Here is a 19,905-nt window from a genome sequence, read left to right as displayed (position 1 = left end):
CTTATTTTATTAGTCTAAAGCTGGTTGTAGACCGAAATAAATTCAATTCAATCAGTAGCAGAGAATCTAAAGATTTGCAGAGTAAGTCAAACGTGAAGGGGGGGGGGGGGAGGTAGGATTCTTTATCACTTTTCCCCATAAAATACCTATGGGAAGATGTAGGATGCGGGGAGGGGATAGGCAGCATATGAAAACTGCTCTCCTGGAGGGCCTGGCCAAGAAATTGGGTCAACCAGCTGCTCAGTTTAGGAGAAGATGAGTTCTGACAAAGGAATTGGACACCCATTGATTAGAAATGCCTGATAGGTGGCTTGGCTTCTTGCCCGTGTGCTGATTGAGTCTCTCTCTTCATTCCAGCAGGAGATGTAGAGGAGACGGCCAGGGAATTCCAGGGGTTCTCTCTGGAAAAAGCCAAGAGTGAAGAGGCTGAACAAATCTTTAGGGATCAAGACAGACCAGAGAGGCAGCAGGGAAGGCATGCAGAAAAGATGAGGGGAAAACTCATTCCTTGCAAAAGAGACGGCTTGCATGAAACCCCAGTCCAAGAAGAAAGCTCAGCCCAAGAAAGAAGGAACAAAGGCCTCTGTGCTAACCAGAGGATTCAGTCCAGGAAAAATGAAAACGAAAGTGTGGCATTTGGAAGGACCTTCAGTCAGAGCATGAATGTTATTTTCCAGGAAAGAGTTTACTCAGGAGAGGAAGCATATAATTACTTGGAGTGTGGAAAGACTCTTACTTCCCAGCAAAGATTTCAGTCAGGTGAGGAGCTATATAGATATGCAAGAACTGAATGGTTTTCTTTGACACAGCAGGCTTTGATGAACATTTAAACAATCCATTAATATGCACTTCCAGGTTTCAGGAGAAAGAAACCATTTGAAATGTTCTGAGTGTAGCGAGAACTTCCTGTGCAGGTGAGGCCTCTTTTCGTGGGTGCTAATGGGGTCTCTCTCTTTATTCCCACAGGGGTTGATCAGGAGAATGAGGAGGACAAGGAACAGCATCAGGTATCACCAGACGAAGCCAAGAACGAAGAGCTGAAAGGAAGTTTCATGACTCACAGTGGACCCAAGAAGCAGAAAGGAAGCCAGATGGTGGAGAAGAGGGACAAACCCATTGCTTGCCAAGGAGGGAATTTACATGAAGTAATTTACATGTATGAGTGCTTGGAGTGTGGAATTAACTTTTCAGATCAAGCCCATTATAATATCCATTTGCAAAAGCACAGTGGAAGGAAGACCCGTCAATACTCAGAGTGGGGAAGGAGCTTCATTCGCACATCAGAGCTCCTTAGACATGAAAGAATCCATACAGGAGAGAAACCACACAGCTGCTCTGACTGTGGGAAGAGTTTCTTACAGAAAGCAAACCTTATTCAGCATCAAAGGATTCATTCAGGAGGGAAGCCACTGATTTGTTCAAAGGCGGGAAATACTTTCTCTGATGGAAAAAAGGCCACTGTACACTTTCCCAAGTGTACTGTGATAAAGCCACAAAAATGTTTTCCATGTGGAAAGTGTTTCAGATACAAATCAGAGCTTCTTGCACACCAACGAACCCACTCAGGGGAGAAACCTTTTGAATGTTCAGTGTGTGGAAATAAATTCAGTAGGAGTTTCTGTCTTCAACAGCATCAGAGAATCCATACAGGAGAGAAACCATTCGAATGCTCAGAGTGTGGAGAGAAATTCAATCGGCGTTGCCATCTTCAACAGCATCTAAGAACCCACACGAGAGAGAAACCTTTTGAATGCTTACAGTGTGGAAAGAAATTTAGTCAGAGTTGCCATCTTCAACAGCATCTAATAACCCACACAGGGGAGAAACCTTTTGCATGCTCTGAATGTGGAAAGAGTTTCAATAGGAGTTTCAGTCTTCTACAGCATCAAAGAACCCACACAGGGGAGAAACCTTTTGAATGCCCAGAGTGTGGAAAGAGCTTCAACTGGAGTGGTGCTCTTCAACGGCATCAAAGAACCCACACAGGAGAGAAACCTTTTGAATGCTTAATATGTGGAAAGAAATTCAGTCAGAAATCCATCCTTCAGCGGCATCAGAGTATCCACATAAGGGGAAACCATGCAGTTGCTTAGCCTATGACAAGAGCTCATCTCGTATTTCACACCTTAAAGGCCACAGAGTTGAAACCATGTTAATTCCTGTAAAGGTCTTGCATCTGCACAGAAACCTAGAAAACAAACAAAGAAAAATCAAATGGGGGAGAAGGAATTTCAAGGCCAGTTCTGCCCTCCTTAATCATCAAGGAATCCACACAGGGGAGAAATTTCATCTATGTTCAGGGCAAGGAAAGACCATGAGGCAAAGATCAGACCTTCTTCAGAGAATCCACACAAGGGTACAGTTGTCTCCTAGAACTACCCTATCGATGGGTCCAGTGAGTCTCCTCTGTGATTGCCCAAGTGTCAAAGGTTGAAAATGCTCTTACACAAAGAAGGGCCTTTTTAGTGGTTGTCCTTCTCTGTGAAACTCAATCCTTAAGGATAATCTGCCAATCTAACTCTTTCTGACATTTGGAAAACTGGCAAAAACATTTATATTTTCCAAATCCTGTGATGAAAAAGACAAGTTGGGGAAAGTAAATAATACAGTCTCTCTGCTACAAGTGTAAATGTAAAGAGAACAGCCAGTATCTCTAATTTACAAACATTTTTTATCTCACCAGGAGTTCTAAAGAGGCATCCCCAACCAATGCCCTTCTGCCCAATCCAGCCTTCTGCGAGCTTTTCAGGGTCTTCCCACTGTGAAGTCCAAGAGTTCTGGCAGTAGAATTAACTTGGATAGAAAGTAAGTGTTTGAGTCTCCCCACCCCCAAATAAGTTCAGAGGGGCCAGACCCCCCCCCCCCTGACATACAGTAAGGAGGAAATGGGCAGGAATCCTCAGAGTTGGCAAGTGAACATTGTGGGACACAAATTCTTCAACCCTGCTTGTCTTTCACCCCCATATTCTCCTGGAGAGCTCCGGGATGGAGAAGTAAGATTCCGTCCTCCAGCTCAGAACCCCCTGGGCTCCTTCAGCCAGAAATGAGCTGGCCTAAGCCCTGAGTGAGGAAGCCTGGTAATTTACTTCCTGGCCAGGTTTTCTCCAGCCCTAACAACTCACAATGCCCTTGAATTCCTCCATGGAGACTCTCTGGGTGACCTTGGGGTAGTCACAGCTCTCTCAGAGCTCTCTCAGCCCCACCCACCTCACAGGGTGTTTTGTTGTGGGGGTAATAATGGCATACTTCGTAAACCACTCTGAGTGGGTGTTAAGTTGTCCTGAAGGGCAATATATAAATTGAGAATGTTGTTGTTGTTGTTATTATTATTTGTTGAACAGACTGAGAAAATTCTCTTTTCATCTTTCTAGTTTAGTTTAGAAAGGGTTACTAACGGGTCTGGAGGGGGGAAAATGTCCTGCCTCTTCCTTGAGGCTTAGTGAGTGGAAATGGGACAGCTGAACTTTTCTTGGCTTGGAGGTTAATAATATCCAATGAAGCCTCTGTTAAAGGGACAGGAAGTTTTTTTTCTTCTCCAGGCACTTGGTGAATCTTTATTTGGATGTTTCTTTTATCAATTTGAAAAATCAAAACTCAGTTAAGAAAGGCTTATACATTATTGAAGGAATTAGTATTTTCAGAAGGTACTCCAGACTGTGTGTTTTCTGCTCTGCTCTGCTGGGGGTTTTATGAGTTGGAGTTAATTAAATGTTTAAAAGGTTAATTCAATATAAGTCTATGTTGTATCCTTTTTAATCGTATATAAACAATACTATTTTTAATAGATCAATGCAAATAGCGGGGTTTTTTTAGTTTCAAAGTTAATGGAGTTAATTAAATGTGCAAAGGATTAATGCAGTGGAAGTATGTTGCTCTTTGTGGCCTTGGTCCTTCATATCTATGAGACCACCTCTCTCCCTATATCCCACCATGGCAACTTCACTTATCTGAACAGGGCCTTCTGGAGGTACCACCCTAGAAATGGGCAAAATCAACAACTGTTCATACATACACATTCTCTGTGATGGTCCCCACTTTATGGAACGGCCTGTCTGAAGAGGTCAGGAAAGCTACCACTCTCCTGGCTTTCCACAAACTATGCAAAACTGAATAATAGGACTGTGCTATAAGAAAATGGTTCAGCGAGATGTATTGGTAAAGGGACAGGAATTGTAGACTATACTATTGTGTACTGTCTGTTGCTGTAAGTATGCTCCTACTGGATAGTTCCATGTCATTTAATATATCAACTTGCTTATGTTTTGTTTCTGCATTGTTTTTTCAGTTCTGTATTGGATTTCTGCTTGGTTTCAAACATCTGCAGTCCTCGCACTATTTTATTGTTTGAGTGTCCCAGCCATTGATCATATTGACCAATTGACTAATCTGCCTCGAGTCTCAGTGAGAAAAGTGGACTATAAATAATGTAGAAAATTTTTTTAAAAATTCAAGAGTCCACATGGAGAAGTGAATTAGGGCTGTAGAGGCCCTGGTTCACTCCGTACCGTGAGTGAAATCTCACTCAGTGACCTTGGGCTTATTGTTTTGGCATACCCTACCTTTCTCTCAGAAATTCAGCTGATCTCCCGGTGACGGAGACTCCTTCCCCTAGAGAAAACGACTGCCTTGGAAATTGGGCTGTATGCATTATCCCCTGCTGTGGTCCTTCCCCTCCCCAGACTCTGCCCTCCCTTGGCTTCACCCCCAAAATCTCCTGGAATTTCTCAACCCAGAGGTAGCAACCCTAATTAAAGATGCTTACTTTTTGCCTATAAGGATTAGAAAAGGTTAAACTGTCAGAGCTGCAGTTCCTAGCGAGGATGAAAAGAAGTAGAGAAGGAACTCTGACTTCCTTCTTCTTTTGGAACTGGACTTTACTTGCAGGAGAGCAGGAGGACTGAGGCTGGAGCTGGACTGAGGGATGCCTGGAAGGGTAAAGAGCGGTGGGGCAGGGAAAGGGGGAGAAGCTCCCCCAGGCTGAGCAGCCTGCAGGGGGGTCTCTCTGGGTCCCAGAGAAGGGCCAGGACAGAGCAGGGCAGGCTGGCCTCTTCTCTGTTCCCAAGGAGCCTTGCCAGTTCTGGATCCAGCTCCGCGAACTGGCCCTGAATCTGCAGCAAGGAGCAGGAAGGGATCAGGTTACAACTGAAGGCAGGAAGAGATTCCCACTCTGATCTCTGCAGCAGATTACAGCCCTCGACTAAAGGAACACGAGTAGGGCAGGTTGGATCAGTTGACAGCTGTAGGGCAAAGGGACGTGGGCAAACCTGCAGAATCCGGTATGATTGGGGAGGGCTTTCCAAGAGGGTGGCATATAGCAGGCCACTGGTTGACACACACACCTCTGTTTAAGAGAGGAGGGTGGCTGACCCCTCCAAGTCACCACTTAACTGAGTTTCTGCTGGGAGCATAATGCAAATTGAATCCCACAAGGAGTCCAATGGGGATGGGGAGGCTAAATACTGATGGGTAGTGGGAGGTTTTCACCCTCTGTTCTTCTGAAATGGCTCATTCCCCATTGTGGTTAATGGAATTTATCCTGGAGTTCCAGGTTACCACTCCTCTTTAGCTACCACTGACCTAAGGGATTCCATTCCCAATGACCCAGAACTAATTTACAGTTCAGCCAAGAGAGACAGATGCATCCTGTGTATTATAGCAGTAGTTTATTTAAGATGCTCGTGGTAAAAGCAGTCATCTTCTCCCTTTCCTCGTGGGAGATGCTCAGTACAGACAAAGGGAGGAAGAGTGGTTGTAAAACATTACACTAAAAACAGGACCTAGGTCATTAAGGCTTCAAATATCCCTCGTCTTGGTGGTGGTAGTGTAAACTACAATTCCCATCATTCAAAGCCTTAAAGAGGCCACACATATTTCTGATAGATCTAATACAAGCTTCTGAGCTGTGGCTAACAGCACACTCCCCGCCTGGGATCCTGTGGATTCCACCCCAACATGCAAGGCTAGTAGAATACTAAGCATATACTACATGCACTACATACTTAACTGAGTATATAAGGCATGCTACTCTACAGGCTAAAATAAGCAAAACAGTGACATGCAAAGCTTGAGATTCAGTCTTCAAGATCAGTCTTCCGTACAAGCAGGACCACCTCGGTGACTGGTCTGGTGAAAATCTTCGGGCCATCATGTCTAGCGACATGGATGTCAACCTTGCGGACTAACCCATCTGCACTGAGCAGAACTCGGTCTATGAGTCTCATGGGCCACGAGTTTCTGGGGGCGTCCTTGTCTTTCAGGAGGACGACATCACCTTCTCGTAAGTTGGGCTCGGACTTCTCCCACTTGCATCGGCATTGTAGAGTGGGGAGGTACTCTTGCTTCCATCGCTTCCAGAAGGTGTTAGCGAGGAGTTGAACTTGCCTCCATTGCTGCTTGAACATATACTTGGAGACGAAGTCTCCTTGAGGTGCAGGCCAGGTGCCTGTCTTCTGTGTCAGCAAGGTGGCTGGTGTTAAGATGGTAGGGTTCTCAGGATCAGAGGATACTGGAACTAAAGGTCTGGCATTGATGATAGCAGACACCTCTGCCAGGAGGGTAGCCAAGGTCTCATGAGTGAGAGAAGGTTTTCCTGCTAGCATGGAGTCTAATATTCTGCGTGCAATGCCAATCATGCGTTCCCACACTCCTCCCATATAAGAGGCGTGGGGTGGATTGAAGATCCATTTGCAATTCTGGTCACTCAGGTAGCTGCTGAGGGTTGGATCAAGATCTGTGCTTCCATTGATTCCCAGCTCCTTGCAGGTGCCAACGAACTTCGTGCCACGGTCAGACCTCAGTAGCTTGACAGGTCCCTGTATGGCGAGGAATCTTCTGAGGGCATTTATGAAGCTGGAGGTATCCATGGACTCGATCACTTCAATATGCACGGCTCGGATACTCAGACATGTGAAAAGCACTGCCCATCGTTTGCTGTTGGCCTGTCCTCCCCTGGTTTTGCGTGTCACCACGTTCCAGGGTCCAAAGGTGTCAAGTCCAACATTGGTGAAAGGGGGCTCGGTACTGAGTCGATCCGGTGGCAGGTCAGCCATCTTCTGTTGTTGATGGGGACCCTTGAGTTTCCGACATTGTACACAGGCCTGAAGGACTGCGGCAATACATCTCTTTGCTCCTACGATCCATAGACCTGCTGCTCTGATGGCTCCTTCTATAAAGTGGCATCCTTGGTGATGTACCCGTTTGTGGTGGTGTCGCACCAAGAGGACAGTCACATGATGTCGAGCTGGAAGAATGATTGGATTCGCTACTGCAGGGGCCACATCAGCCGCCCTGAGGCGCCCTCCTACCCGAAGCAGACCATCATCATCAAGGTAGGGGTTCAGCTTGAGTAGCGTGCTGTTCTTGGGTATAGGTAATTCCTTTTTGGTATTGTCAAGTTCTTCCAAGTAGAACTCTTGTTGTACACTCTGGAGGATCAGGATTTCTGCCTTGCGCCGCGCTTCTGGTAGGGTCAGATCTTTGTTCCAGCGACGAATGAAGTGGATAAGGCGTGCCACCCCTAGAACAAGTGGTGTCCACTTGGAGAAGCGTTCGAATCGCCGTGCTTCCAGGTAGCAGCTGGTCTGTATTTCCACTTTCATGCAAGTGACTTGAGGCCGTACCTCCTTGTCGTGATCTGGGTCTAAGAGCTCATAGAGTTCCTCCTCGTGCCGTAACAAGTTGTCTGGATGCAGGAGGAAGTCAGGTCCCTTTAGCCAGGAGGACCCAGCCAGCTGAGAGGCAGGAATAGACCGCGTTGCGTGATCTGCCGGATTCTGATCTGTAGGGACATGTCGCCACTGGTCAGGGCGTGAGAATTGCCGGATGCATTCTACTCAGTTGCTGACATACACATAGAACTGACGGCTTTGATTGTGTATGTATCTGAGCACTACTTTGCTGTCCGTGTAAAAAGTAGTATTATCAAATTTAAGGTCCAGTTCTCGCTCTGTTGTTCCTGCAAGCTCTACAGCCAGCACGGCACTGCATAGTTCCAAGCGTGGGATGGTGTGTCCCTGTTGTGGGGCTAGCCTGGCCTTTCCCAGGACAAAACCCACGTGGACGTGGTTCTCCCTGCCGACAACCTGTAGATATGCTACAGCTGTGATAGCCTTCGTTGATGCATCTGAGAAGACGTGCAGCTCTCTGCGTGAGGCGGCGACAGGTGATACTGATACATAGGTGCATGGTATGTGGATGGCTTGCAGGCAGCTGAGCGAGTCTTTCCAGGCCTCCCATTCCTTCCTTTGGTCAGGGGGAAGAGGCTCATCCCAGTCTTTGGTACCTAAGGAGAGAGTACGTAAGAGATGCTTCCCTTGGATGGTCACTGGTGCAGCAAACCCCAAGGGATCGAATATGCTGTTTACTGCTGACAGGACTCCTCGTCATGTGAACTGTTTCTCTTGGTCTGGCGCTTGGAAGGCAAAGGTGTCCTTCTTCAGGTCCCAACTCAGTCCAAGACTGCGTTGGAGGAGGGGAGCATCACCACCCAAGTCTAGATCCTGTAACCCCTTGGCGTGGTCTTCCGGAGCAAATGCCTCTAACACCTTCGCGCTGTTGGATGCAATTTTGTGCAGCCTTAGGTTAGCTGTAGCCAGCATTTGTTGCGTTCTCTTTAGCAGGTCCACGGCTTCTTCTGGAGTGGGCAAGGACTTCAGCCCATTATCCACGTAGAAGTCCCGTTCCACAAATCGCCTTGCGTCCGGGCCATACTTCCCGTCTCCTATGCGTGCAGTTTGATGCAATCCATAGTTAGCAATTGCTGGGGATGGTCCATTGCCAAACACGTGGACTCTCATGCGATATTCTGTGACGGTCTGGCTGTGTTGCTTGTCACTGAACCATAAGAATCGTAGGTAATTGCGGTGGTCCTCTCTGACAAGGAAGGAGTAGAACATCTACTGGATGTTTGCCATGACAGCTACAGCTTCTTTCCTGAAGTGGATGAGTACGCCAAGTAGGCTGTTGGTCAGGTCTGGTCCAGTTAGGAGGGCCTTGTTCAACGAGAAGCCCCGGTATTGGGCACTGGAATCGAAGACCACTCTGATCTGGCCAGGCTTTTGGGGATGGTACACCCCAAAGAATGGCAGGTACCAACATTCTTCTCCCTCTCGTAGTGGAGGTGCAATTTCTGCATGGTTATTCTGCAGCATCTTGTCCATGAATTCCATGAAATGGACTTTCATCTCAGGCTTTCTTGCCAGGGTTCTGCGCAAGGTGTTGAGTCGAGATAAGGCTTGTTCATGGTTGTTGGGTAGTTGCTGTCTAGGCGTGCGGAAAGGAAGTGGGGCGATCCAACTCCCGGAGTCGTCTTGCCGGAGTTCCCTTTCCATTAACTGCAGGAATTGCTTGTCCTCCCTAGACGGGGCAAGCATATTGTCCTCTTTGGTTGTTTGGAACACTGTAGCTCCTAAGTCATAGTCCTGTTCAGTCAGCGTGAAGTGTTCCGGACATGGTTTCAAGTGTGAGGCTCTCCCATTACATAGGACAGTTGTGACAAAGACGCTCACCTGGCTTGGCATCTGCAGACGATCAGTACAAATATTCCCTATGATGACCCATCCCAGATCGTACCCCTGGGCGTGTGGAGTGCCAGGGGGTCCCATGAGCAGCTCATGGCAGGCCAAAAGATCAGAGACATCTATTCCGAGCAGAAGCATGATTTGTGCATCTGGATCTAGGGCAGGAATTTGATCTGCAATTGGTCGTAGATGGGGATGATGGATTGCCACCTCTGGTGTTGGTATCTGGTTGCGATCACCGGGTAGGGCATCACATTCCAACAATGTTGGTAGGGAGAACTGGTTGCCGCCATTGAGTGGTTCGATCTGAAACCCAATGGCTGTCCTCCCTGCCGTGTGCTGGACTCCAGCGCACATCCTGAGGATATATGGAGTTTCGTCTCCCTGTAAATTGAAGAGCTCAAAGAACTCTGGGCTGGCTAAGGACCAGTTGCTTTGACCATCTAAGACTACGTACATCTTCTGGTCCAATTCCAGGTGACCAGCAGGGTAGACCTTGGCGAGACATATGTGATGGCAGGAGCGGTCGCTTTTCCCATTGCCGCAAACTTGAGTACAGTGGGCCGCGACAACCTTGTCTTGGCCCGATGCGTCCTCTTGGCCTGTGGCTGTAGATGTGGGCGCCGCTTCCATGTCAGGATCTGGATGCATGGCAGTCGGGTGCGCGTCACTACTGCGTATATAATACTTGACGCTGGCCTTGCAATCTGTATCTGTGTGTTCCCGAGTCTTGCAACACTTGGGGCACACTTTGTGCTGTTTTAACAGGGCCGTCCGTGCCACCAGAGGCATCTCTCTGAAAGCCTTACATCTATTTGCCGGGTGTTTGTACTTGTGAAGTGGACAATAATACTGCTGTGCAGGTGGTTCCTGAGCGTGTGACTGGTGAGCTGGTTTCTTTCCAGGGTGGGATTTTGCTGGAGCGTTTGAGACTCCCCGTCTTCAGCACAGAGACCGCTGCCTTGGGCTTGGTGTCTCGTAGAGGTGCCTTCTCGATGCGGGATTCAGAAGTGCGCACGGCGTATCCGCACTGTGGATCATTACACAACCTAGCCAGCCAGCGAACAAAGTCCACCAGGAATGAGAAAGGAGGATACTGCCCTTCATTTTCAACCTTATAAGCATAAACTTCGTCGCCCCATCTGTCTTGTAGCAGAACTGGTAACTTTTCCGTGATTTCCCTCTGTGTCAAATGCTGATCAAGAGTTGCAAGCCCTGGTAAAGCTGGGTTGCGCATGGCATTCCTTAGCTCCACAAGGAGATCAGCCAGGTCCCATAACTTACCAGCGTTAGAGGCGAGTATCTTGGGAAACTTCTTCAGTTTCAACAGGAATGAGGTTTCGATTTGCCAAGATGTTCCACAGCGCTCATCAAGGCGTTCCCAAATCAAGTCAAGTGTTGTATTCCTGTATAGTGAAGCCAGCCTATCCTTTAATCAGATCCTGGAATCCATTTTAAGTATGGAAAGCACCAGAATATTATTTTTCAGGCACAAAGCTGTGTCTCATCTGGAAAGATTCCAAATGACATGTTCTCTGAACAAGGGAAGGACAAGCGATGTTTGCATTAGCTTATGTGGACTGAGACAAAATCAATAATTGGGGGGTCAGTGATTTTGACAACCGTCCAGAATTCGGTTATTCTCTAAAACAGTGTCACAAAGGCCGGAGGAAGGGGGGCTGACGGATAACAAAGCATGGATTTTAAAAAGGACAATCTTTTTTCCTTTTTCTGACTCTTAAGATTCAAGACGTTAAAACACAGTAATTCTTACATCTACTCTTATGTCTTAAGAAGGAAAACATTGTACACACATTAGCAGTTATGACAACACAATTAAAGAGAGGAAAATGAGTAAAATCCACAGCAAGAAAGATTCTTTTTAAGACCGTCTGCTGTTTTCAAGAGGAAACTCTGACTGACCAGTCCAGTACACTTAGAAATGCTAGTCCAAGTCACTTAGGAACGCTGCCTTGACTATAACGTCTCTTTAACACTAACCACATGATTGGTTTGCTGAAATACATATACACATATGCATATATCCATATATTCACAGCTCAATCAATCTCACTATAACTCTACATGAAATAACTCAGCAATTACTATGCATATATCAATCACATAGGCCTTAATCATAAGGAACTCAAGATATACTGAGCCAAACAAAATGGAGTCAAAATGAACCTTTGGATGGATATGTGGCAATAAGCTGAAATCTAGGAGCTTTTTGCTGATGCATGTTATTGATATGAGTAATGATAGCAAATATTGAGGGATCAGAATGACCTGACCATTTCACAGATGTCATGATCTTAGTGCAAATTTTGCAAATGTTACAATTTTTAGGTGATTTCCAGTGCCAGGAATGACTCTGAGGAATCTCATTGGTGGAATTGAGTGGGACGATGTAGGCCACAACCGTATAAAAAATGAGCAGCAAAACCATGGATTCTAAGAAGCTAGGAGGAGAGAAAGTAAGGAATATCTCCTTGCTATCTCTCTCCTTTCCCTTTCAGATTGGCGAAACGCTCTCCCACTCTCCATCAACGGGAACCTCTGGGACATCTCCAGGATTGGTAAGATAATTCATTATGCCTTATTCATTGTGCCTTGTTGTATTGCTAATTAAGCCATTGCACTGCTAAGACCATGCTGTACCATGATTCTCAAAGTCTCTGTAACCTATGCAAAATGATTTAAATAAAACTCACTGAAATTCATGACCAGGCCTGTGTCGTATCCTTGCTCTCTCTTCATTTGGGGAAAATCTGTTCAGTTCAAGATATGTTAAAGGTCCCCCCTTTCGCATAGTAAACTGCTAGCTAAAGGTAAAGCTAACACAAGGGCTGTCCAGGGGTCTTCAATGTATGCATTGTAAATGCATTTTGCCTGTGCAGCAGATTCAGGTCCCAGCCACGCGGTCAGGAGGGTGATTTCTTCATCGGCCTGAAGCATCATGTCCCTGATTGCTGCCTGGAAAGATGCCCTCCAGATCATGTAGTCCTCTGGGCAATCCGAGAACTTCTGCACACCAAACTCCATGAGGTCCCTTTTGGTTCTCCGAGGCACCTCACTAACCTTAGGTTCCTGATGTTGCACTGGATCTCGGTTCCTAGGGACAGGAGTGAAGGTCAGAGGCGATCTGGGCATAGGCTGATGCGCTGCCATCAGTCTGCGTGGGAAGATAACTGGAGCAGTTGGGTTGAGCGGCCGGCATTCACGTGGGTGCGCGTGGTCCTTCACGTAGGACAGGACTCGATGGGACGCATATTCCACCTTCAGCGCAGCGAGACTGGAATCTGCTTTCAGTGGACCACCATGCAGGAGTTTAGCTCGGACCAGCATCTTGTTCAATTCAATCTCCTTCTCAAGTGTAGCCAGCTGCGTCTTAAGAGCCTGCTGCTTCTTGGTGAATTCAAGCTCCATCTCCATGATAGCCATTTCAGCCTGCATTCTGGCTGCCTCAGTTGACTTTCGTGATGAGCGGCTGTGACAGGAAGAAGAGGCTGTAGAGGATGGGGCCCTAGGTGATTTGCAGCTAGGGTCCTCCTTGGGCTTTGAAGATGTGGTGGGGCTTGGAAGACTGGTCTGAGGAGGCAGATTCCCCTCCGGAGCAGCTGTCTTTTGGGGATCCTCATTGGTTGCATCTAGGAGCTTCAAATGTTCTGCTTTGATGCGCAATTCCAGGTCATCAGTGCAGGAGTTCACAAGTCACTCTCGTTCATCAACCTTGGCCTCAAAGTGTAGCTGCTCTTCCCGTGCTTCTTCCATGTCCAACTTCTTCAAGGTGGTAACAATGAATTCATTGTTAGAAGCCCATTTGGCTATACGATACAGCAGACATGCCCGGGTAGAGGACAGGTCCTCTGGCTCACAGACGTCTGTTAGGCTATCCAGCTCTTTCTGTAGCTTGATCCATTCCATCTCTGCCTTCTTATATCTTTCTGCCTTCATTGCACACAAGTGTTCACGCATTTTAGCTGTCATGGCTCTGTTTCGTGAACCAAGAGCAGGCTCTGCTTCTTGCTCGTCTTGCGCCATTTGGTTGGGATCAGGGATGTTATCTGGTAGATTCTCAGATGAATTTCCCATTGCAATGTCGCCTTGGAGCCACTGTGTGGCGCTGTGGCAGCACTGCAGCGGCCTGTCTAGCTTTGGCTTGTCTGCAGCTCTGGGCGGAAATTCACTGTAGTTACATGGAATGACCACCAGATGTCGCTGTGCGCTCTTTAACCCTTCAGTCTCCTGCTTTAAACCTTAGCTTCCTCTCTCTCTCTTCTTCAGCAACAAGTATTAGATTGGTTATCCTTTAGGTATCTGTAAAGCTGCACAATTTTCCTGTCTGGCTCAAGGCTTTGGAGGGATCTGTGCTGCTAGGAGATATCTCTAAAGACTTCAATCCTTGGCACTTTTACACTGCTGGGTGAAGGGGAGAGGGCGCGCAGGCATGCAAAGAGCTCTTGAGTTTGTGCTGAGCGGTTAGTAAATGGAGCAATTTGCATCAGAGACAAACTTTGCAAGATCCAGAGGAGTTAGCCGTGTTAGTCTGTAGTAGCAAAATCAAAGAGTCCAGTAGCACCTTTAAGACTAACCAATTTTATTGTAGCATAAGCTTTCGAGAATCACGTTCTCTTCGTCAGATGCATCTGACGAAGAGAACGTGATTCTCGAAAGCTTATGCTACAATAAAATTGGTTAAACTTTGCAAGGCAATCATTAGCAATTACTTTCTGCTGGGATTCCTCCGTCCCTTTTACTGGCAGTGAAGCAAAACGATGTGGATGAAGGTAGCATGCAACGCAGACGCACATTTTCCCTCCCGGTCCCTGGGGAATATATTGGCTTCCATCCCCTTTTACTTTTGGGAGCTTCTCGTGATGCTTTCTGATGCCAGAGCAAAGAACATGCTGACTTAATCTGTGGTGGGTGGAGAATTCTAAAATTCCATCCCTTTGCACTTTTCCTCGTTAGGGGAAGGGAGAGAAGCTTTGCTTTTACTATCCTGGAGTTCCAGGTTACCACTCCTCTTTAGCTACCGCTGACCCAAGGGATTCCATTCCCAATGACCCAGAACTAACTTACAGTTCAGCCAAGAGACGGATGCTTCTTGTGTCTTATAGCAGTAGTTTATTTAAGACTAGAATCAAAGCCCTTTGTAGCAAAAAATACAACGGGCTCTAGAAAGGGCAGGGGGGCCTGGCTGGCCATTGCCAGCCCGGATCTGGGGCAGGGGAAGGAGGGCAGGGTGGCATGCCCACCTCCGGGGCCCCTGCCCTTGCCCCCATTGTAACTTGGGGGGAGGTGAGCGAGGTATGCCCGCTGCCATGCCCCCCTTTGCCCCTGCATGGCCCCCTCAGCTCCCCATTGGGACTTGTAGGGTTGCCAGCTTCAGATTGGGACATTCCTGGAGATGGGGGGGGGAGTGGAGCCTGGAGAGGGTGGGCTTTGAGAGGGGAGGGACCTCAGGTGGATATAATGCCCGTTGAGCCTACCTTCCAAGGCAGGCCACATTCTCCAGGGGAACTCAGTTCTGTTACCTGGAGATATGTTGTAATCCTGAGAGATCTCCAGCCACCACCTGGAGACTGGCAACTCTAGGCTTTTGGGGGGCAAGGCAGGCAAGCCTGCTCCCCCCCGTCCTTAATGATCGTGGCTTTGTGGGGAGTGCATGCCCCTAGGGTTGCCAGTGTCCAGGTGGTAGCTGGAAATATCTCAGAATTACAGCTGATCTCCAGGTAGGGTTGCCAGCTCCAAGTTAGGAAATTCCTGGAGATCTGGGGTGGTGAAACCTGGAGAAAGTGGGGTTTGGGGAGGGAAAGGACCTCGGCATGGCATAATTCTATAGAGTCCATCCCCCAAAGTAGCTATTTTCTCCAGGGGAACTGATCTCTGTGGCCTGGAGACCAGTTGTGATTCCAGGAGATCTCCAGCCACTACCTGGAGGCTGGCAACCCTATCTCCAGGCCACAGAGATTAGTTCTCCTGGGGAAAAATAGCCCTTTCAGAGGGTGGATTCAATCATAAGCTTCTGAGGCCCCTCCTCTCCCCCTGCCCCAGCCTCTCCAGAATCTCCCCCCCCAACACACACAATCACAGCTTTGGGGGAGGGAAGCAGGAGAGCCAGGCTTGTCCACCTCTGTGCCCCACCGCCCCTCCCCCCCAGAATCATGGCTTTGGGAGGGAGAGGAGGCCAGGGAAGCATCCATGCCACTGACCCGCCCCCCAGGATCGTGGCTTTGGTGGGGAGAGGAGGCCAGCGATTGGGGCGCTGCTGGCAAGGAGCATGAGGGGGGCGGCTCCAGGCTCCTCCTCCAGGCAGCCACCCCGATCGGGAGCTGCGGGTGGGAGGCGCACGGGAGCTGGCGGTTTGAGGCTGCTCTGCCCGGCAGCCGCCCCATCAGGGCGCTGTGGGTGGGAGGCGAATGGGGGCGGCCCCTCCAGGCTTCTCCGCCCGGTAGCCACCTCGATGGGGGCCTTGCGGCCGGGGAGCGTGAGGAGGCGGCGCTCCAGGCTCCTCCGCCGGGCAGGCACCCCAATGGGGTCGCTGGGGGCAGGAGGCGCAGGGGGACTGGCAGTTTGAAGCTGCTCTGCCCGGCAGCCATCCCGATCGGGTCGATGCTGGCAGGAGACGCACGGGGGCCAGTGGTTCCAGGCTCCTCCGCCCGGCAGCCACCCCAGTCGGGGCGCTGCAGGCGGGAGATGCACGGGGCCAGCAGCTCTAGGCTCCTCTGCCTAGTAGCCACTCAGATCGGGTCGCTGCTGGCGGGAGACGCACGGGCCAGCAGCTCCAGGCGGTTCAAGGCTGCTCCGCCCAGCAGCCACCCCATCAGGCCGTCAGGGCGTTGTAGCCGGGAGCGTGAGGGGCTGGGGATTGGGGCGCGAGATGCACGGGGGCTCGCGGTTTGAGGCTGCTCCACCTGGCAGCCACCCCGCACCGGGAGAGTATAAGGGGGCGGCGCTCCAGGCTCCTCCGCCCGACAGCCACCCCGATCGGGTCGCTGCGGGCGGGAGGCGCACGGCGGCCAGCGGTTCGAGGCTGCTTTGCCCGGCAGCCATCCCGATCGGGGTGCTGCTGCGGGCGGGAGGCGCAGGGGGAGGGTCGAAGGTTCGAGGCTCCTCCATCCTGCAGTCGCCCCAATGGGGCTGCTGGCACAGAGCGACTCCATATCCCCGCTAGGGGCGCACTTCCGCGCCTGCTCAGTAGAATCAATGTAAGTAGTCTAAACCTGCTAAGGGAATTATGTTATAGGATGATGAGTGTGAGCTTGTGTCATTGTGTGGATAATGTGTGAGCTTGTGTCAGTGTGTGAAGGATTTGTATATGTGAATCTCCCTTACACAAAGTCAGACCTGTGGTCCACCTAGGTACCTAGGTACCACCACCTACACCTAGGTAATTACCTACTCAAACAAGCAGGTCTCTTCTTGGAGTCAGGTAGAGAAAGGTCTTCCCCAAAAGTACCTACCTGAGATCTGTTCACTAGGGACGCGAGGAGGTGGTAGTTTTGAACCTGGGTCTTCCTCCATGCAAAGCAGGAGTTCTGCCCATGAGATAGGACGCTTCTTCCTGAATTGTGCAGGGGGTTGGACTAGATGACCCTGGAGGTCCCTTCCAACTCTATGATTCTAAGTAAGTAAGTAAGAAGGTTGTGATGTGCTGCCATGCATTTGCTATCTTCTCTAGTTTGGCCCTAATGTGGGGCCAAGACTTTTGAGAAGTTTACATCCATGAGAAGTGCCACTATAATACAGGACACCTTTCTTTCGGATGGTGTCCTTGATGAGACAAAACAGAACGAACGAATATCTGAGAATCTCCTGAAATGGCCCTGTCATTGTCTTTCTTCCTCTAACCTTGTATTATTGATTGATTGATTCAGTTTTTGGCCCACGAACAGGCTCATGGTGGGGTACAATAAAATGCTCAGTGCACATTAAAATATATAAATGCATTTAAAAATCCAAAGCATAATACATATGGAACAGCATCTCTGAGAGGAAGTCACCTTCCTGATTCCTCAGAGCTCAAAAGGAAGAGCATTTCCCTTGGATGCAGCTGAGAAACGAGGGTTGGAACCTAAACTCATTCAAGGGAAACAGAAGACAACACAAAGGGATTTGTGTGTTTAGCATTTATACTCCGCCTTCTTGTGCAATCAGGGCCACCAAGGTGCCTAGTCCTCACTTGTCCCCGCTGGATTGCGGTACAGTCTCTCCTGCTTGACTTCTCTTCTCCACACTGATTCCTCCTGCCTTCAGGCCACCCTGATCTTGAGGGACAATAAAAGGCTGATATTCTGCTCCGCCCCCCCCCCTTCAGAGAGCTTCCTTGGAAGTTCTCAGGCCAGGGTCTGCAGAGTCTTTCCCAACCTTTATCCTAAAGATCCTCCTCTCAAAAACCCTTTTCAAATGCCTTGGATTGAACTACAGACTTTCGACAAGCAAAACAGGAGCTCTGCCACCGAGTGAGAGCCCTTTCTCCGCTCTTGTCTAATCACTAGTGCCGCTTCTCCTCTCTTCCCATCAGCTTCATTCATACAAGCCAAGGACTGAAGGAAAAGTATTCTGTGACAAAACAGAAAGACTGGAGAATAAGGGAGCAACTCCAGGGACAGGCTAGTAAGCATTCCGTTTACCTAGGACAAGACCCCCCTCTTCTGATCACAGCCTTTTCCAGTGACAGATTTCTCTTGATACTATTTGTTCAATGCGTTTGTTGTCAGTCACTGGAATATCTGGAGATGGAGGAGTTGTATTCTTTCTTCTGTGGCAGATGAAGGCGGTCATGAAGTCAATGATGGGCCCTGGAAGATGTCTTCCCCCCATTTTCTTCCTGATTTATGATAAAAGGGGAAAGATTCTTACCCAAAGAGGCTGCAATCTCATAATTTTCTCTGATAATTTCCCAGTAGCGAGCTCTTCAGGCTGCATCCAGCAGATCCCATTCCTCCTGTCTGAAGAAAACTGCCGCATCCTTGAAAGACATCAGTGGCCCCTGAAAGAGAAAAACATTTCCAATTTGATCTTGTCTTTCAATGTCTAAGCATTTAGGGATGAAGACAGAAATCCAACAGGCCAGTTGGCAACAGAACAAACCAATGAATAGCAATACAAATTAAATTTTTTAAAATGCCTGTTTCACAACAATGCTAGAAAAATGGAAGGCAGTAGGAAAAGAGGAAGGCAAAATGAGATGGGCTTGGCTCAATAAGAATGCCACGTCCTCCAGTTTGAAAGATCTGAGCATGACATTAATGACAGGACGTTGTGGAGGTCTTTCAATCATAGGTCCAGAGGAGTTAGCCGTGTTTGAGACTACAGTACCCACCAAATGAAGTGAAGAAACAAATCAACAGGGCCAGACTAGTACCTAGAAACAGTCTGCTCCAGGACAAACCTAAAGGAACTAACAACAGAACACCACTGGTTGTCACCTATAGCTCCCAGCTCAAACCCATCCAACGTATCATCAGTGAGCTACAACCCATCCTGGAAAATGATACCTCTCTCTCAGAAGCCCTGGGTGGAAGACCTTTCCTTGCCTACAGACAGCCCCCCAATCTTAAACGACTTCTCACTTACAATCATGAATCGGCCAGCAGAGTCACCAGCACAGGGACCAGGCCCTGCAACAGACCCAGATGCCAGCTCTGCCCCTATATCTACCCAGGGAATACAATTACAGGACCCAATGGCATCAACTACACTGTCTCTGGCTCTTACAGCTGCTCATCCTCCAATCTGATATATGCCCTCATGTGCCAACAATGTCCTTCTGCTCTGTACATTGGACAAACCAGCCAACCTCTACGCAAAAGAATAAATGGACACAAATCTGACATTAGAAATGGAAACGTCCAAAAACCAGTGGGAGAACACTTCAATCTACCAGGACATTCCACCAAAGACTTAAAGGTCGCTGTGGTTCAACAGAAACCTTTCAAAAACAAAATCCAACGGGAGGCTGCTGAATTGGAATTCATATGCAAATTTGACTCTGTCAAGCTGGGACTGAATAGAGACTATGAATGGTTATCACATTATCACAGGTAACAGATTCTCTTTACAGAGGCATGATCTGGGGGAGCCCAGTGACACCTGGTGTGGGCTTTCGGGGACCACAGTTCTCTTTGTCAGATGCAGCTGGCAGGGAGAGCTGTGGTTACCGAAGGCTTATACTACATAGGAATTGGATACCTTCACTGCTACAAACTAATACAGCAAACTGACTGCACACCGATGTTTACATTTCCAAGCAAAGGAATGTTTTGATAGCCTCCATGCTAATTGCATTCTGTCCTCTTGTGATTTATGCCCCCTTCTTTCCTCTCTTTCTCTCTCTTTCCCCCTCCTCTTCTGTATCTGCCCAGTTTTGATCAGGCAT

The 19,905-nt window shown here is 48.5% G+C and overlaps 1 protein-coding gene across 1 annotated transcript in view; it reads left to right on the top strand.

The window, feature by feature from the left end:
* LOC129327806 (uncharacterized) overlaps positions 1 to 19,905 on the top strand; it is a 79,128-nt gene that overhangs the window by 33,875 nt on the left and 25,348 nt on the right. Inside the window, exons 5-10 of the mRNA XM_054976561.1 lie at positions 967 to 2,084; positions 7,143 to 7,328; positions 9,996 to 10,178; positions 10,424 to 10,502; positions 12,038 to 12,097; positions 15,685 to 16,377. Of these exons, the coding sequence (XP_054832536.1) occupies positions 967 to 2,084; positions 7,143 to 7,328; positions 9,996 to 10,178; positions 10,424 to 10,502; positions 12,038 to 12,097; positions 15,685 to 16,377 (2,319 nt within the window). The remainder of the gene's footprint in view (positions 1 to 966; positions 2,085 to 7,142; positions 7,329 to 9,995; positions 10,179 to 10,423; positions 10,503 to 12,037; positions 12,098 to 15,684; positions 16,378 to 19,905) is intronic.

The sequence above is a fragment of the Eublepharis macularius genome, chromosome 4, assembly GCF_028583425.1.
Source record: "Eublepharis macularius isolate TG4126 chromosome 4, MPM_Emac_v1.0, whole genome shotgun sequence".
In the NCBI taxonomy this organism is placed as follows: Eukaryota; Metazoa; Chordata; class Lepidosauria; order Squamata; family Eublepharidae; genus Eublepharis; species Eublepharis macularius.
Note: the sequence above shows the minus strand (reverse complement) of the source record. Positions and strands in the feature narration are given on the sequence as shown.